Source organism: Podarcis vaucheri (genome assembly GCF_965113315.1).
Source record: "Podarcis vaucheri genome assembly, chromosome: 13".
NCBI lineage: Eukaryota > Metazoa > Chordata > Lepidosauria > Squamata > Lacertidae > Podarcis > Podarcis vaucheri.
In genome coordinates, this window is record NC_138751.1 from 54,815,154 (window position 1) to 54,834,209 (window position 19,056).

Below are 19,056 nucleotides of genomic sequence, written 5' to 3' on the forward strand. Positions count from 1 at the left end.
GTCAGACACAGGAGAATAAGGAAGGGGGGGGGACTTTGGAGATTTGCACTAGATAGTCAGACAGAGGAAGCCACTGCAAGGCCTGCTACTTCTGCTTATATTGCTAAACCCCTATAATATGATGTCACTCTCTTTTTTTACTAGAGCTGTGCTGAAGAAACTCCCCAAGGAGCTGGACAGACATGGGTGTGGCATAAAAACCCCCAAAACCTCCTGTGTGCTGGCAGCCTGTCATAATCCCTAATGGGGATCCCTCATTAAAAAAGGGGGAATTGGCCATTAGAACTCTGATCCATCACAAGAGTAAAGATTGCTTCCTGCTATCCACTACATGCAACCACCATAATGGAAGGAGCGAAGGTGCATTTAAAAATACGCAATAAGCACCTACCAGGGAGACACGTTTGACCAAGGCTCTCTGGTGTGTTCATTGTGCTTTTTTCACCCACACATCTCCTTTCCAAATGCTGCATTTAGCAAAATGGAATTTGTCTTAACTATAAAGCAGGCATGTCCAAAGTCTGTTTGGGGGGCCTAATCCAGCCCCAGTGGCAGTTTATTTCTATGGGGCAAAATCAGCAACTTCAATCCTTTCAACTGATCCTATCATCATAAAAAAGCTCAACAACTTCAATCCCATCAACTTTGCTTGGTCGGCCCTCACAGCCCTTCACTTCATCAAATCTGGCCCTCTTTGAAAAATGTTTGGACACCACTGCTTGAAAAGTGAAGTAACATCATGGGCTGGTGCAGAGAGAATGCTCCTAAAGCTCTTTAACCATTGTTCATAAGTTCCTCTACCCGCTTCCCTTTCTGGTGCAAACATCTACAGGATTTACCAAATACGCCTCGCTGTTCATTTTGTGTTTTGAAACCTGCTTCATTAGCATTAACCACAGTAATAGGGGAATCTGTGTGCGAGATGAAGGACTGGAACATGCAATATGGCAGGGTAATTTTCCATCAATATTGGTTAATTTCATCAGAGAAAGGCCCACTTGAAACTCCATTACGGCAATGAAAAAGCGACATGGTTTTGCTTATACAGTATTTGCTGCCAAGGCAACACGCCACATTCTCTGCATCGAGCATAACAGTCACCGGTGAAGTCAAGAGATTTGGCTTTGTATTATTTATAATATTTATGAGATGTCCCAAAGTAATTTCTCTAGGTGTCTTACTTATAAAATAATAAAACATACCAATAAAACCATATTATTATATGTTATTGCTTGGTTTCCCTCTACTTCTATGCCTCAGTGGAATATAAACTCTCAATATCTGACTTCATCTCTAGATGTTGAAGTAATTTGCATTTCATATAAGAACAAATTCCCATGGGTAGTTTCAAAAAACTTTCAGGTTTCAAACTAGCTCACATGGGCTCACTGGAGAATTGAAACATAGTTCAGTCAAATGTTAGACATCTTTATTTCTGCATATATTGGTAACAAACATGCTTTCCAGAATGCTTGGGCAGGAAAGCTTGAAGAAGTAGTTTGTTCTGTACTGTATTTTAGATTATGTAGCAGAACAGAAGGTAACTAAAAAACAGTGTTCTTGTTGTTTCTAATTTGGGGGTGCAGTTTTGCTTACTTAGAGGATTATGAGGTGATCTGAGGGCTGCCATTACAGTCTGGAGCTGCTGCTTTTTTTTACAGTTAAAACATTTCCTTCCCTCACAGATATTAGCTTCTTCAAGAAACTAGAAAGCCTGGCCGGTCAATGACAACCGAGCAGCAACTAACTGGGAGAGATCGTGCTTTTTGGAAAGGTGCTTTTGTTCTTCACAGGGCTACTGAATGTCCAAATAGAGGTATGTGCCTATGGAGAAGGTATACGAGTCCTTAAACCCCACAAACAATTAGGGTAAGCTTCCTCTGTTGTGCGACTTGAGTCTTGTTCTTTAGCTCACTCATAAGTAAACCGAATCTTTTTGAGTCAAGCCAGTACGGCAGCCTCCCCAACTTCTGCTGGGCTGGCCATGATGGCTGAGGATAATGGGAGCTGTAGTCCAACAACAACATCTGGCAACCCAGTGCTGGAACAGAGCCGGGACATTTCTGAAGGTCTTACACAATCTTGCAGGGCTCTCAAGATCGGGCTGATCCGGAAGCTGCAGCCATGGGACCCATGGGGTTTGGTGGGGACAGCAAGAAAGTGCGTCCAGGTTGGGATCTTTCTGCTTTGCCTCAGGCGGTCAAACAGCACGGTTCACCCCTGCTACGAAGTCTAGCTGTGATTACAGTGAAGCAGAGCCTAGGCTCTCACATCCCACTCCCTCTCTCTTTTTACATATCAATGTACTCCATTGCCTGGTATGGAACAGATGTGGCAAAGAATGTCAGAATTTCTGGAATGATTTCAAGATTTTTGTGAAGGCCTCACCTCCAAATCTCCACAAGTGGCAGACATTAGCAGCAGCACTAGGCAAATGCACAAAAGGCGGTTATAATGGTGCTGCAGAATAGCAATAAGATACCTACCCTGGGAATGGCTATGATGGGACCAGGTGGTCCGGGTGGCCCAGGTGGCCCCACAACACTGACACCATCTTGTCCTGGTTCACCCTATTGCAAGAGAATATGGAGGTTAGGAGCGCAGGGAACGACCTTGGGTAATGAGACAAAACCAAACAATGTTAATCTTCTGATTTATAGACGCACACGTTCCGTTTTCCGAACTCAATGCATTCTCAGAAAATTGTTTGTCAGGTGAGCGTTCGCATAACAAGCTGGTGATTTCCATTATTTCCTATGGGAACATTTCTAATCCGTTATCTTTCTCCCACCATGTTTTCTTCCTAAAATGCCCAGAGCCAACCAACAGAAGAAAGACAAAGCAAAACTGGTGTGTCCAATCTCTCCTTCTCCCTGATTGGCCCATCACTTTTCTCCATCCCCCCCCCCCCATTTGGTTTTTGCCTGAAAAATAGCTGCAGCCAGCTAGCAAAGCACAAACAAAGAAGGAAGTGGGCAAACTCCAGCTGTCTGGATATCTGAATCACCCACACATATGTGCCCAGAGTGGGCTGGGGAAACAGAGCCAGATGGGCAGGGTATTTATTATTATTAATTATTATTAAGGTTTGGGCAAAATTCTTTGCATTTGGATAAGTGTATCTGCAGATAACAAGCGGGTGGATAGCGGGACCTGCATGTAGCAGCTTCAGCCCTTGTAAAAAGATGATGGATGCATCACTGAGGTCCAAGTGGATATTGAATTAAATTAAAATAAATGCCACTTCTTACCTTGGGTCCTGGGTCACCCTTATCACCTTTTGACCCCTGCATTTAATTTAAGAGCCAGCATTAATTGCATGAAAGGAAGATGGTAACACTGTCGCTAATAATATAGATTGTATATATTGAAACACGGCTATCCATGAGAGAAACAATGGACAAAACAATAGACAAAAGGTCAGAATTGATTTATTTATTTAATAAAATGTATACACCGCTTGATTTAAAAACAAAACAAAACTCAAAGCAGTTTACAAAAGACAAACAGTAAAATCTAGAAAAATGCATAACCCTACTTTAAAGCGTACAAAACTTAAAATACTAAACAGATTAAAATTACTTCCACTTTCTAAGCAACTAGATAGGCTTGTCTAAACAGGAATGTTTTTAGCCGGTGTCGAAAAGGGTACGGTGAAGGCCTCTATCAAGAGGCTGAGAGTTCCAAAGTGGAGATGCCGCCACATTAAAAGATCAAGGACTTACAAATGCAAAACAGGTATTATGTGACACCAGTTCAGTCAACAGAAGCAGTTGAGTGGGCACATGTGGGGCAGGGGGATCTCGTGGGTAAACTGATCCCATTTCCCCACGGGTAGAATTCAGTGGCAACCCCCCAACCTTCTGAGCTTCAGACCACAAATGGCTCTGCTTCAGGGGCATCTAGATCACAGGCCAACTCAATGGCTTTTCTTGTTGAGCGACAGCTGTTAAGGAGGCCTAGTCATTCTGGCCAAGGGCCCAAATCTCCTTCTCTGAGGAAAAAAGCAGGTATCTGCTACGCGCAGATTAACATTGTTGTCATTATGAGATATAAAACAAAAAACAAAATAACTGCAAACACTTGAAAAATATAAAATTACAGGTTACCGTGTACCATGTGCTTTGACCTTTAAGAAGGGCTGGTAGAATGTGGGAGCATATAAATATGAAATTTAATCTTAATATACACCCACCAGTGGGTCTTGGGATCTTGCCTTCAATGTTGTTTGCTGCCTATTGAAATTTATTTGTCCGGCTCCCGCACCTAAACCTGAAACGAAGCCTCTGCACATCTCAGGCTACAATTTCAAGCGATGCACAGAGAAGGAGGTCCATAGCCTACTCACTGTGTCTCCAGGTCTTCCAGCAACACCAGGAAATCCTGGCCTTCCTTCTGGGCCTTGCTCTCCCTAACGGGACACAAAAATATCCCACATTCACTTCACAGATTCATCAGCTGCTTTTAACTGAGGCCACGATCCAGAGAATTCATTCCAATGCCCCCAAAGGCTTACTACAAATGTAAAGATCGCAGGGAAAGAAAAAGTAACACAGGGATGGCCCTCCAAGTAACAAAGCCAGACAGACATAAAGGGGCACTCATCTCAAAGAGGCCCCCCCAGAAAGAGTCCTGGCATCTCAGCGGCCATGGTCTGTCTACTGATTATACATAGTATGGTTTTCAAAAGCTTCATTCAGGTAAAAAGGTAAAGGACCCCTGGACTGTTAAGTGCAGTCAAAGGCAACTATGGGTTGTAGCGCTCATCTCGCTTCAGGCCGAGGGAGCCGGCATTTGTCCACAGACAGCTTTCCAAGTCTCATGTGACCAGCATGACTAAACCACTTATGGCTCGACAGGACACTATGATGAATGCCATAGTGCATAGAAACGCCGTTTACCTTCCTGCCACAGCAGTAGCTATTTATCTACTTGCACTGGTGTGTTTTTGAACTGCTAGGTTGGCAGGAGCTGGGATGGAGCGACAGGAGCTCACCCCGTCACGGGAATTCAAACTGCCGACCTTCCGATTGGCAAGCTGAAGAGGATCAGTGGTGTAGACCACAGCGTCACCCGCGTCCCTGTCAAATTCAGCCCAGGTGAGACATTGAACAAATAGCAAACAACCAAAGCAAGACAAATAATAGTGTGCTAAACTACAAATATAAGTAGTCTGAGCCTTCAGCAAACATAGCAAGAAATAACAATCTGCTATTGCCCATGCAAGGCCAATGTCATTCATGAAGTCTCTATTTAAGCTGCTTCCTACAGGTCATATCCTCTAGTTTGAAGATGGAAGCATCCCAAAGCTGGAGTCCCATAGTATCACTTAAGAGGACAACCCAGGGCTGGCCTGAGATGTTTTGCCAATATAGGCAAAATGCCCCGATGCCACCAGCATGATGCCACTTCTTCACAGATCCTGGCCCCCCTCCCTCCCCCTGACCATTATGTCCATGTTGCTGCTGGCTCCAACACTGCAACTGCCACCATGGCAAGGGCACAGTGGCAACGGTGAGGACAATAGCACTGTGGCGGTGGCATGGTGCAAAGCCCCAGTGGGACTGGCAGTGGTGCCATGGTAGAGGTGGGAGACAGGCCTGCAAATGGCTTCACCAAAATTTGCTCCTGTGTTTCTGAAGAAGATTTATAGAGATTTTCTCAGTAGAAACTGGGCTGCCTAGCCTCTGCAACTGGGCCTAGAATTGCTCAGTTCTGGTGTATTCCATCTTCCGGTTGGAGGATGGAAGGCGGCTAACAGATTGAGGTTGAATTCTGACAAAACAGAAGTACTGTTTTGGGGGGACAGGAGGCAGGCAGGTGTGGAGGATTCCCTGGTCCTGAATGAAATAACTGTGCCCCTGAAGGACCAGGTGCGCAGCCTGGGAGTCATTTTGGACTCGCAGCTGTCCATGGAGGCACAGGTCAATTCTGTGTCCAGGGCAGCTGTTTACCAGCTCCATCTGGTACACAGGCTGAGACCCTACCTGCCTGCGGACTGTCTCACCAGAGTGGCGCATGCTCTAGTTATCTCCCGCTTGGACTACTGCAATGTGCTCCACGTGGGGCTACCTTTGAAGGTGACTCAGAAATTACAACTAATCCAGAATGTGGCAGCTAGACTGGTGACTGGGAGTCGCTGCTGAGACCATATAACACCGGTCTTGAAAGACCTACATTGGCTCCCAGTACGTTTCCGAACACAATTAAAAATGTTGGTGCAGACCTTTAAAGCCCTAAACGGCCTCAGTCCAGTATACCTGAAGGAGCATCTCCACCTCCATCGTTTTGCCCGGACACTGAGGTCCAGCTCCGAGGGCCTTCTGGCGGTTCCCTTGCTGAGAGAAGCCAAGTTATAGGGAACCAGGTAGAGGGCCTTCTCGGTAGTGGCGCCCTCCCTGTGGAACGCCCTTCCAGCAGATGTCAAAGAGAAAAACAACTACCAGACTTTTAGAAGACATCTGAAGGCAGCCCTGTTTAGGGAAGCTGTTAATGTTTGATGCACTATTGTATTTTAATATTTTGTTGGAAGCTGCCCAGAGTGGCTGGGGAAGCCCAGCCAGATGGGTGGGCTATAAATAAATAAATAAATAATTATTATTATTATTAAACACAAATAGCTGGACCACCACAGGTTTCAAAGCTGCTTTCCTTGGCTGATACCAGACTGATTCATGATTATGTTGACAACATTCTAGGCAAAATGCTTTTAAAGGTTGACTGGTATTGCGTTTCACAGATTCAAAATATGTTCAACAGATGGAATTCATGGAGCAAGTCTCCACATTCTGTTGTTTTCTAAATTACAGTAAGCAAAAACTGTTTCATGATAGAACCTTTCAATAATTAAGTGATTCACTGTGGCACCATGTTTCATGTTTATACTGGCATGGCTCCAGTAAATCAGCTGAGAATACTTCTAGGAAACGAAAAAAATTAGTTCACTTCTAGCCAAGGAAATCCGGTGGGCTCAATGGTATTAAATGTATAGAGAGGAAATGTAGAGATTTGCCTGGCCCCATGCCTGTGTATACCACTAAAAAAGGTAGTGGTGGCATGGGAGTTGAATATCATCATCATCATCAATATTTTTAAAGTACTAAAAGCCAAGGCCAGGTGAGAAATGCTCACTGAGTAGCAGCGATGGCCCTGATAAGTCCAGCCACTCTCAGGCCTCCTTGCAGGGCCAGGATACACCCCCCCCCAACTGCCAGCCATTGTCAGGAGAAAGGGCAAGACATGGAACCAACATCTCATTGGACCACAAGATATCCCTACAGCCAATGAGCAATAGATGGCTCCATGCCTATGGGGCGGAACAGCCTCTTCTGCTGCTTTCTTGGTGTGGCAACCTGTTATGTACTGAGTTGAATAGGATCCAAAGTGCAGCAGTCTGATTGGTCCTAGAACAATAGGATTCAGAATGCAGCAGTCTGACTGGTCCAAGAACAATGCAGCAGTATGATTGGTTGGCAGGAACCACCCAATCATGCTCCAGATATAAGTGAATCCACAACCTGATTGGCTTACAGTAGAATTCCGGAATTAGCCAATCATGTGCAGCCCATTGTGTAAATAATGTATATAAAGCAGATACCGTGAGGGGACTTTCATTCATTCCTCCTCACCACTATGAGCTGAATAAAGAGCATGAAATCACTTTGCAACTCTGAGTATATTTCACAACCCATCTAGTTAGAAACTAGCCAAGCACCTTTGGAACTTCTTCATTGCTTCTTTGGCCAAAATTAGTCTACTTCAGTGGTTTTCAACCAGTGGGCTGTGGCACCCTGGGGTGCCTTGAATGATGATCAAGGGTGCCGCAAGCAACACTGGCCTTCGTCCTTCTTTCCTCCCCCCCCCCTTCTCTGATTCCCTCTTGCATCTCTGCCTCCCGAAGGCTTGCCCAGCTCTTTTGCAGCAACCCGGAATGGTGCCTCTGGGACTGCTCAGGGGTTGTTTCCCAGGCCCCTGTGTGAGGAGGTACCTCTCTTTAGGGCAGGGGGAGCAGATCAGAGACCAGGGGTGGCAGTTGCGGCTGCCCAGCGGACTCCCAAGGAGAGGGGAGAGGAGAGAGGCCGAGGGAACACTCCACAAGGGAGGGCGTTCGAAAAAGGGTGAGAGGCTGCCAGCTCTGCAGGCAAAGGGTGACATTACTGGGCTCCTCAGCCCCATAGAAGTGACGCAGAAAGAATGTAGTTGGTCAAGGAAGCCGTGGACTCAAAAAATTAAAAATCTCTGGTCTACTTACTTTACTTCGCCTCATCTCATTGCAATTCCATACATGCACCTAAATGTATGTTGTACATGAAGATGCATATTTTATAATGTGAGAAAAGAATGTCTTTGCCTCAGTCCAATGCACAAATCTGGAAATGGGACTACTGATTAGCTTCCGGGTGTATCTACCAGGGAGAAAGCAAGACATTTTCTTGGCATTTCTCACATGCCAAAATACATAGGTAAAGGTAAAGGACCCCTGGATGGTTAAGTCCAGTCAAAGGCGACTGTGGGGTGTGGTGCTCATCTTGCTTCAGGCCAAGGGAACTGGCATTTGTCCACAGACAGCTTTCTGAGTCATGTGGCCAGCAGGACTAAACTGCTTCCGGCGCAACAGGACACCATGACAGAAGCCAGAGTGCACGGAAAAGCTGTTTACCTTCCTGCCACAGTGGTACCTATTTATCTACTTGCACTGGGGTGCTTTCGAACTGCTAGGTTGACAGAAGATGGGACAGAGCTCACCCCATTGCAGGGATTTGAACCCCCAACCTTCTGATCGGCAAGCCCAAGAGGCTCAGTGGCCACAGCGCCACCCGCTCCGTGCCAAAATATATACATCTTCAGACAGAAGGTTAGATCAGCATGCCTGACATTAAAACACAAGAGCAAGCTCTATACTGGGATACTTGGAAATTCTAAAGTATGTGGTCACTTCAGCTAAATCTTTAATTTGTGTTAGATACAAAGTATTTGCATTTTTTTCTATGAAGTCAGTTTATAAATCATGTTTAGTTAATGTCTCACCTTTAAGCCAGGTGTACCTGGCAGTCCATTGTCACCTTTTTCTCCCTAAAACAAAACAAAATAGTCATTTAAAAAAAGGAGAACTAAAATAATTTTTTAAACAAGCAGCTTCCTTGTATACTTTGAAAGGTATAATTAATCCATGATCCTTCTTACTTTAGCCTAAAAATTATTTGTGGCATCACAGTGCATTTGCAGTTACAGTATTAGCAAAATCTCAGAAATACATTGATTTCACTGACATTTCCCTTCTATAGGAAGAATGGATGCATGAAGATATCAGACAAGTAAAGTTGTTTGTACATAAAGTCTAACTTTAAGGAAACCTTTGGTCTAAGAGATTAGTCTTGAAAACATAATCATTATTAACTCCACTGGCATTTGACATAAACATAGTCATAACAAGAAGTTATGCTATAATCAAAATATGCAGATTTGCTGTTTGTCTGTAGGAAAGATAGAACAACTGGTGACCTTCCTGTGTGGATTTTAAGAGGGAAATGCTGTTGACTAAACTCCTCCCAGCCTTCCTCCAGCTTTCCTCTCCTTTCTTCCCCTTTTCTCTCCCTCATCTTCCATGGCCCTTTCTGCTTCAGTCTCCCATCTTCCACCTGGTCATACCTTTAGCATCTTGCTCCTTCCACCACATGCTGCCAGCAAGGCCAAATGATCAAAAGAACAGTTTCCTCCTTCTGTTTTGGGCTTTTTCCACACATACCTTCCCCCCCCCCCTCCCCACAAAGTACCGGTACTTGTGGGTGGATACCTTGGATTTCCCCAGCCCAGCTGATACCTCCCTGTGTTGTGCTTGGGTGGTGCCATTTTCACTACATAAGCACAAATGCTGTTCATCTGAAGATTGAAAATACAGGTAAGGGGAATATTGTAGCTGATCAAATAATGAAATCACAAATTAGTTGGGAGTACTGCTAACATGGCAAACTGAATTCTTGCTATAACAAGTACACAAACGCTCCAGTTTTTTTATTGTGTGCTGCGCTGATTACCTTTGGCCCCATTGGTCCTTGCAGACCGATCTCCCCGGCTGGACCCTGTAACAAAATATAGTACTGCTTTATTTATTAAATTTGTACACCATTGTGTGCTACAGATTTTGAAAAAGCTTGCCTAAAAGAAGCAATAATAACCAATTTATTTGTGTATAAGTGCACAAATATTAATCCCAACTGGACCAAGTAGCAGAGAATCAATAATAAGCATCTTGTGTGCAGATCTTCCCTGCTAGTCCTTCTTATCCACTAATATGTCAAATGTCATTTTGAATTGTGCCTCTTTAGGGCAAAACTGGACATTACACACCATAGCATTCCCCCTTAAAATTCATACAACTGGACACCTTCCTGTGTGGATTTTAAAAAGGAAATGTTGTGTCCTTCATAACTAATACAAAGTGTATATATTGGGACCAGAGAACAAACGGTCACAACAGAAGCAATTATTGAGCCAAATACTGAAAGCTGTAGTGCTCTGCCTTTGTCTCTACGGTGTGCTGTCACCGATCTCAAATTCCTCTCTCAATGGTCACCTTGGGAGATTGAGGGAAGTTAAGCCTTCCTGTCCCTGCTGAAACAACTTGTGGGGTTGGGCAGGGAGGAATAAGAACTGGCTTCAGAAACAGTGCAGCCTTTTACACAACATGATCCAAAACTTGGATCAAGAATATCTCATTGGATTGCTTCCTTTCCGGCTGAGGGAATAAGCAGCAGAGTAGCACCAACAGTAACAAGACAGCTCTTCCCATAACAGCAGGTTTTAATTAAACCCTCCTCAAAACATGCAATCTTCTTTTCAGCACTGTGGCTTGAAAATACTGAGCTGAGTCACTTGAATGGGCTTGCATGAGAAAAACTCTAACAATTTGCATGAGTCTGGGGGAGAGTGATGTCATTCCTAATTCTGGTCTAGAACGTTTGCCTAATCCTTTCCTTTCGCCCCACCCTGCTTTCCCAGTGACTGTACTCTCTCCTGTGTGCCCAAGGAAGCCCCAAGCCACTGCATGGTGGTTTTCTCTTGGAACTACATAAACACAGGATGCAGCTATGACTACATGGTAAAACATTTTGGGTGCTTTCAGACAGAAGTCTATTGTGAAACTGGTACTGCTCAGGCACACAGGTTTTTCATAGGGTCTACACAATGCTGTTCGTATTAAAGTGCCAACCAATCCTTTCCCTCACTCAATTTTAGATTTAATCTGGCTCTTCCCTTACTGAAAAATCAAAACAAGGGGTTGGCAACCCAAGGCCCATTAACCGGCCCATGGACCCTCCTCCCCTGCCTGCTCGGTTGACTCCCGTGCGCTGCACTAAATCATAGAATCATAGAGTTGGAAGAGACCACAAGGGCCATCGAGTCCAACCCCCTGCCAAGCAGGAAACACCATCAGAGCACTCCTGACATATGGATGTCAAGCCTCTGCTTAAAGACCTCCAAAGTAGGAGACTCCACCACACTCCTTGGCAGCAAATTCCACTGTCAAACAGCTCTTACTGTCAGGAAGTTCTTCCTAATGTTTAGGTGGAATCTTCTTTCTTGTAGTTTGGATCCATTGCTCCGTGTCCGCTTCTCTGGAGCAGCAGAAAACAACCTTTCTCCCTCCTCTATGTGACATCCTTTTATATTTTTGAACATGGCTATCATATCAAATCAGCACAGAGCAGAGTGGAGACCGCCTTCCGCAATGCTGGCTGGCTTCCCATTGGCTGCAGGAAGCTCCTGCAGCCAATGGGAAGCTGCACGTGCATCCTCTGCGCTGGAAATAGTGTTTGTGCGTGTGCGTGCACACACTCCGTCCCACCGCACTGTCTGCAGGGCCGGTTCACGGCCCAAACCACAAAAACATTGCCGCCCCCTGGTCAAAACAACCCATTGTACTTTCCAATCACCACTGATGTGGATGATTGTTAGCACATCTTCTTCCCCTTCAGTGGGTGGTTTGTCACATGTGTGGTGATGTTTAGGTGGGAGGTCTCTGTCGCCACACTCCAACTTCTATTTGCTCTTCTCCTGAGCACAGTCTAGCCACTTTGTTTCCTGCAGCCCCCAATACAAGATAAAAGATGAATATTTCTTCCACGTGCTGCATGCTGAATAAATGCTGGAATTTCCAGCAACCCGATTTAGAGAAGTTATTTTTGTAAGGTCTCCACACTGAAGCTGTGGGGGATTGCCTTGGAGACTGTAAACGCAGCACATACATTGGACTTTTAAAATAATAGTAATATGGAGGTTCTGCACGAGACTGCTATCCTAATTTTGGGTCTTCCATTGATGCTGTGTATTTTTAAGGTAGGGGATAATGCCTGGTTGCGATGTTAATGGTTATGGGGACCTATAGGGCACTACTAAGGAGGGAGGGGATGCTGCCACCCACCCTCAGCAAATCAAGCAGCATGGTAATATAGTTAAATAATGTATTGCTCTTTTGCAAAACCTCAGTATTAAAGCAAACAAACAGAAATGGATTTGCTTACCAAAGCACGAGCTTCTATTTCATCCCTTGTGAAGCATCACAACTGAATGCTGGTAATATTTGATCTTGTGCACTTCCGGTTATTTTTTTACTGCACACACAAAGGTACAGAAATACACATGTGCATGCCCTGCAGAGGGGGCCACACTAATTGAGGGACCCATTTGCAGACCACTCCTGCACATGGTGGAACAGCAACTAATGACCAAAGAAAGCAGAACATGGGGAAGCTCATGTGTCAGCCACACATGTAGAAAAATCAGATTTGACTGCGACAGAAAGCCTACATTTGGAAGCAATCTTAATCAGTAACGGGAAAACACAAATAGCTGATTACGGTAAATAAAATGAGCTATCCTGAGAGATTACGGCCACAAGGATTTAGAACTGTGGCTTACTTACATTTCGCCCACTTGGTCTTGAGGTTGCAGGTTCACGTGACAAACCAACGATGCCTGAGCCCTCCATATCCTAATGTGTTCATTTTAAAAATGGAAAGTTAGAGTTATTTTCCCTGTATACTTACTGTAGAGCAAAGGTTTTCTGAAGTAGGTTATTAGACATTTAAAAGCACAATTTAATATCTTTCTTTAAAACTTTCTGTCTACAATATCACACTGTTGGGTACAGCAGATATTCAGTAATCTGAATTTTTGATGTGGGAAGCTGGTAATATCAATGAAGTATAGCCACAGTCCCCAAAGCACAAAAGGCTGGGAGCGGCTGGTAAACTGGCAGTTCTTGAAGGATGGTCATCCTTTCCGCTACCATGAGGAAAGTGGAGGCCACTTGCCTTCTGATGGTATCATGGTGAAGATCATCCAAATTCTTGCTAATCCTTGATATTTTTACGGTCTAAGGCCCTGGTCAGAACTAGAAGAGATTCCGCAAGTTCATTCAGATCCACACACAACACCATTGATTTGCATGTATATTTAGTTAAAATGACAACAGCCTTTTTTGTACGTAACAAATTTAGGAGGCATTTCCTCAATTATTCATTTAAAACAAGGGGGGCTTTACCTCACTATCCCTCCAAAATGCGTTATACAAATTGACCTAAGGTCTAAATATCTGAGATCTCTCTCTTTCACACCCCCACACTATAATAGCTACCAGAAAAGCTTGGACAGCAACACAACTACAGAAAAACTTCTGATACACTCCAGGAGGAGTTCAACAGCCACTCGCCATCAGCAGCCTGGCAATCTTTGCAACGTTAACACAGTATTTTGCACAGGCAAAATTCAGGCCAGATGCACTAAGCGCATACAAGACCTGTTATGCATGGCACATTCCTTGGCATTCCCCAGAAACTGAACAAATGACTCTATTCTACAGTATGCAACACACTAAGCGCAGTCTTCAACTCAACCAGACAAAAGGGGAACTCAAAGCTGGAGACTTGCCTAATGCTTGCACAGTGGAGAAAAGCCCTATACAACATTAATCCAGCCACCTGCAAGATTAGATTGAGACTAATTCAACAACAACACACCAGCCCCTGTTGGATACCAGCACACATCTGTGGGGAAACTTCTGCCCACAGTGAGGCCTAGCTGGGATACTAATTTGGCTCATGAAGCTGATCCTCCAAGCCACACCCCTTTGCCAAAGTGACCCATGGAGGGTGGGGAAACTCAGGTTTTGGCTGGCCAATCAGATCCCATTCTCTTTAAACACTTTGGCATTTAGGCTGTCGACCTATTCCAGAGGTGCAATAGGCCACAAGCTGCGGGAATGTCAATTATCAAACCTTTCTGGAAGAAAAATCAAACTAGAATTAATTAGTCTTAGATAAATCCCTGGAGATAGGAAATGTCAATGATTTAATTGGCTAAATGCCTATCCACCGGGGGCTTTCTGAATGGCAGAAAAGAACAGAACAGTTCCATTGGGCTACGCTGGCAGCCAAACAAGTAATCTTCCTGCACTGCAAATCCCAACTCACACTAAGCATCGAAGGTTTAATGCAGGACCTTTTGAAATTAGCAGCTCATGAGAGCATCTGGTTTAGCAAGCTACATAAAAACACAAACTTTCAAGAGATTTGGAGTGATTTCTTCACAAAGTAACTTCCACAGCCATGCAGAGTGGGAGGCACAGCACATAAGCAGGAACCTTACCGGCTCCCCTTCGCTCAGCTGATCACACAACACCATGTTGCTGCCTATTACTCTGATCCCTGGTCCCTGACACACAATGAATCAATCCATTACACAAGCAGACCATGACTGAATACTAGGAAGAGAATACAACTGTAATTTCCACACCTTTGTTTGCCCTGTCGCTTTCCAACGAGGAAACCCAATCTTCAGAGCTGATTTGGAACAAACAGGGTTTTTTGAGGATTGCCATTTGCTCCGATTTAGCACTAAAGAGTGGATTTTCCAGGGGAAAGGGACAGAAAAAAAGCAAAACTGCTCGGAGTCTTTACTAGAAAGCACGGAACAAGCGGAAAACCACTCAGACCTGTGTGGATGAGCCCTAAAAGAGGTTAAAGGGGAGGAACTAATGTCTGTGGAGGAGCTAAGCCATCACTATAGAAATGCAAAAAGCTAATAAATTATCAGTAAGAAGGATTACCATTGGTCATGTGCGGTGGCTAGATGGAAAGAGATCTCTGGGTCAGAGTTGTGCCTTTATCCAGGCCCCTTACTATTCAGATCCTGCCCAATTGCCACTTCCACACAAAATTGTGACAGAGGATTGTGAACACCTAACATGATAAAGTATTCACTGAGGGAAATTTAAAAACCTGGGAGTCCAGAGACAACTAAGATTAGGAGGAAAAAATTGTTTCCGGTTCTGTTGACCAGCTAAGCAAGTAGCCAAGTAGGCCCTAACACTAAAGGGAGTGGCTGGGTGGGGCATTTTGTGGGGCAAAATGACCCCTGGTTTTCTCAAGGCCAAGGCTTTTATGTACTCAGCCCCTCCCACCCCTTTTAAAGCGATTACCTCAAATCCAAATCCATAGCCTGAGCCAGGGGGTCCTGGAGGTCCTGGGGGTCCTGGAAGTCCTGGGGTCCCTGGTTTCCCAGGCTCGCCATCAGCTCCTTTGGTGCCTGGTAATCCAATATCTCCAGGGTCTCCCTGAGGGAAAGGAGCAGATTATTTTGTAACGTAAAGGAGCAAATCTGTAGAGTGAAGTGGATAGTGGAGAGGAAACGTTTAGGAAGTGGGAGTGGGGGAAATCTCTTGTCAGTACCATATACCGGTATCTTAATCCTGTTAAACCAAACTGTTAAGTTGTGGGTGAACATGCCAGACAACACAGCATTTCTTCAAACAGCTCTTGTTTATTCACAGGCCAGAACAGAACTAAACTGAAGGGTTCAGTCAGCCTGCTTATATAGAGCTTCACTACAACACAACTGTAACAAATTTCTGTAACTATCCAATCACTGAAAGTCACTTTCAATCCCTTATTTGCATATGTGGACCTGAGTGAAAACTATCTACAGTATCCCCCTGCTGGCCCAGGGTGAGAACTTCAGTACATAACACCAACAATTCACTCCCACAAGGCAGAAGTCCACCAACTTGAATGGCTTTTAAAAAGAATTAGGCGAATTCATGCAGGGCAAGGCTATCAGTGGCTACTAACCCTGATGCCGGCATTCTGCCTCTACTGCGGGAGGAAGCATGCCTCTGAAAACCAGTTGCTGGAAACCACAAGTAGGGAGAGTGCCAGGGGCACAACAAAGTGTAGTGGAAACAAACACTGCCCATGAGGCAGATTAAGGCAGCCATCTTTGGTGGCAGAATCACACCCAACCCTGCTGCTGCCCCTGGAGAAGTGAGGAGGAAAGCTGCCACACGACCCTGGTAAAGGGAGCTTTGGTGGAGAGGGGGAGTCTGAGGCGGCAACTTCCTGCTTCACAGTCCTGTTGCTCTCAGGACCGGCTTCCAGGCTTCCCATAGGCATCTGCTTGCCCCGTGTGAGAACAGGGAGTTGGAGGAGTCGGCCCTTTGGCCTGATCCTGCAAGGCTCCTGTTAAGTTCTTATATTCTTTTTCTATGTATTTATATTCTTAAACACTTCTTACATTCTGTTTTCCACGGAAACATTGCTAAATATTGCATCGCTTTTGCTGGCTCTGGTGAACTGGAGATAAAACTGAGCTGCCAGCTTTAAAGTTGCATAAAATTACTCCCCCCCAAAAAGTGAATGGTAGTTGTGTAGTGGAAACAATCCAGAATTACAGTAGTTCTTAAGTGTTAGACCACAGGCAGAGCTCTATGCAAAATCTTGGTACTGTTGATTCCAGTGGAGCCAAACTTTACCAGTGAGATACAAGAACTATTATTAAATATTATTAAAGGTGGACGTGTTCAGTTACCTTTGATCCGGGTGACCCCCAAATACCTTGATCACCCTGTAAGATAAGACACATTACTTACTGTATGCAGGCAGGCTGCCTACACGCCCTCACATTGCTTGTTATTGATGCAAGTTATTGAATCAAATCCCATAATTATTGTCATAGTAACCATCTCCGCTCCTCCAACTCAAATTAAGCACAGAAAATATGCCAGTGTTAGCCTTCAGTGAAAAACAAACGCTTGTATTCCCCTTTTAAATGCATACATTACCTAAGAGATGGGCTTGTATATTGTACATTGCCATGTATTAGAAACCAAACCTTATCATGCACTCTGGGGAAAAGCAAGCAAAGGATTCACATTTTTAGATAACCTTTTCAAAGTCTTTATGTGGGTACTATAAACAGAACACTATTTAAACTCAGAGATAATTCAGCTTTACGTATGAGTGGAGTACTTAATCTATAATATATGTCTGCACTGAGCACTTGATTTATAATTTAACCACTCATTAAACATACAGTTCATGGCAGGATTGTGAAAAAGACCTATTCTTTGTCTCCATACTTCTGGTTTAGATGTGCATGCCTTGCATGGGGACCACGTACTTAGATCATTGGCTCTCAAAGGGTGTGATGCGCCACACCAGTGTGGCAGAAAGGGGTGGCAAGTGTGGCAGAAGATTCAAGGATGACCAAAGAGATAAACACTTCAGTATAGTATAGTATAGTATAGTATAGTATAGTATAGTATAGTATAGTATAGTATAGTATAGTATAGTATAGTATAGTATAGTATGTAACTGCATTGTTTTATACCCCCAAAGAATCTTGAAAACTATAGTTTGCTAAGGGTACTGGGAATTGTAGATCTGGGGGGGACGGACTACCGTTCCCAGGATTCTTTGGGGGACATCATATGCTTTAAATGTATGTTGAATGCACTTTAATTATATGGTGTGCATCTGCCTCCTATGGGACAGAGCTGTGAATCAGAAAGTCCCTCATTTGACGATCACCCTTGTCCTGCGCCATGAAGTCACGAGGGGGGTTGAAGCAAGTTGCTCATAGAATCAAAGTAATTTATATATGGTAGTTGTAAGGATGACAACAAAATATAATGTGAGAAGAATTTTCAACAGTCAAAACTTTGAGCAATCAAAACCTATTATTATTATTATTATTATTATTATTATTATTATTGATTCATACTGGAATGGTGTTACTGACAGCAGGCATATTATCAAGTATCTGTGTCTGCAAAGCAAATTATTAAATACCGAGCATTCACCCCAAATGGAGGGTAGCCTAGGTCTGTGGTTCCCCATTAGCTGAGCACAGTGGACCCCCTATTTTTTCAAAAGCCAAGCCATGGACCCCCTACTTTTTAAAATGTTCATATTTCTATGCTAGTTTTTGTTTTGTGAAAGGTGCCAGGGACCCCCTGGGTGGGTTGTGCAGTCCCCCCGGGATCCACGGACCACCAGCTGGGAACCACTGACCCAGGACACCCCTCCCAAACCTGCTGCTTCCCCAGAGTGTTTGTAAGCATCTCTAAAACAAACTCTTGAGTTTGCAACTTACTTTTTCTCCCTTTGCTCCTGCAGAACCAGCCAATCCATCTTGACCGGGACGACCAGGGGGACCCTGAAAAATCACAGATGTGAGATATTTGTAATGACACAAATTATAAGGCTGCTTTTTAACTTATAGTATAATGCTTTAAAAAAAAAGACTACCCCTCTTATGTTCAGTATGATCTTTATAATCTCTTCATTAGTTAACAGGAGTCTGGAATGTCTAGATGATTAACAACTTCTTGATGAATGCATTCAGGATAGAACCAATTACAGCGGCAGACCCATGTCTTAGAATAGAGGTCACAACAAGCAGCTGTAAAAGCAACAGTAGGAAGGTGTTTCAGCAACGAACTGGCAGAAGAGGGGGCGACTGTGTCTCTCACCCACAACTCCCCCCTTACATCTCCTCACTTTCAGTTGTACTCCCCACTAAGTCAGCTTATGCTGAAGCCTGGATAAGTGAAATTCAGTTGTGGGGAAGGGTAGGTATCCATCACTCTTCTCCCACCTGCAATTTCTCCACGTAAAATTGACATTTTATGTTTTGCTTTTAAGCTGTTTGGTGCAACACACGGTTCAAGATATAGGTTGCTCCCATAATGCATAGCTCAGATCTTAGATTCACTTGAAA

The 19,056-nt window shown here is 44.2% G+C and overlaps 1 protein-coding gene across 3 annotated transcripts in view; it reads right to left on the reverse strand.

The window, feature by feature from the left end:
* COL15A1 (collagen type XV alpha 1 chain) overlaps window positions 1–19,056 on the reverse strand; it is a 127,395-nt gene that overhangs the window by 34,625 nt on the left and 73,714 nt on the right. For all 3 annotated transcript variants that reach the window (XR_014212796.1, XM_082194712.1, XM_082194713.1), the window contains exons 14-22: window positions 18,430–18,492; window positions 16,864–16,899; window positions 15,479–15,613; window positions 12,923–12,991; window positions 10,035–10,079; window positions 9,028–9,072; window positions 4,349–4,411; window positions 3,252–3,287; window positions 2,487–2,570 (exon numbers count right to left, since the gene is read on the reverse strand). Coding sequence is in view for 2 of the 3 variants with exons in the window: in XM_082194712.1 (XP_082050838.1) it covers window positions 2,487–2,570; window positions 3,252–3,287; window positions 4,349–4,411; window positions 9,028–9,072; window positions 10,035–10,079; window positions 12,923–12,991; window positions 15,479–15,613; window positions 16,864–16,899; window positions 18,430–18,492 (576 nt within the window). In the remaining variant the exon portion in view is untranslated. The remainder of the gene's footprint in view (window positions 1–2,486; window positions 2,571–3,251; window positions 3,288–4,348; window positions 4,412–9,027; window positions 9,073–10,034; window positions 10,080–12,922; window positions 12,992–15,478; window positions 15,614–16,863; window positions 16,900–18,429; window positions 18,493–19,056) is intronic.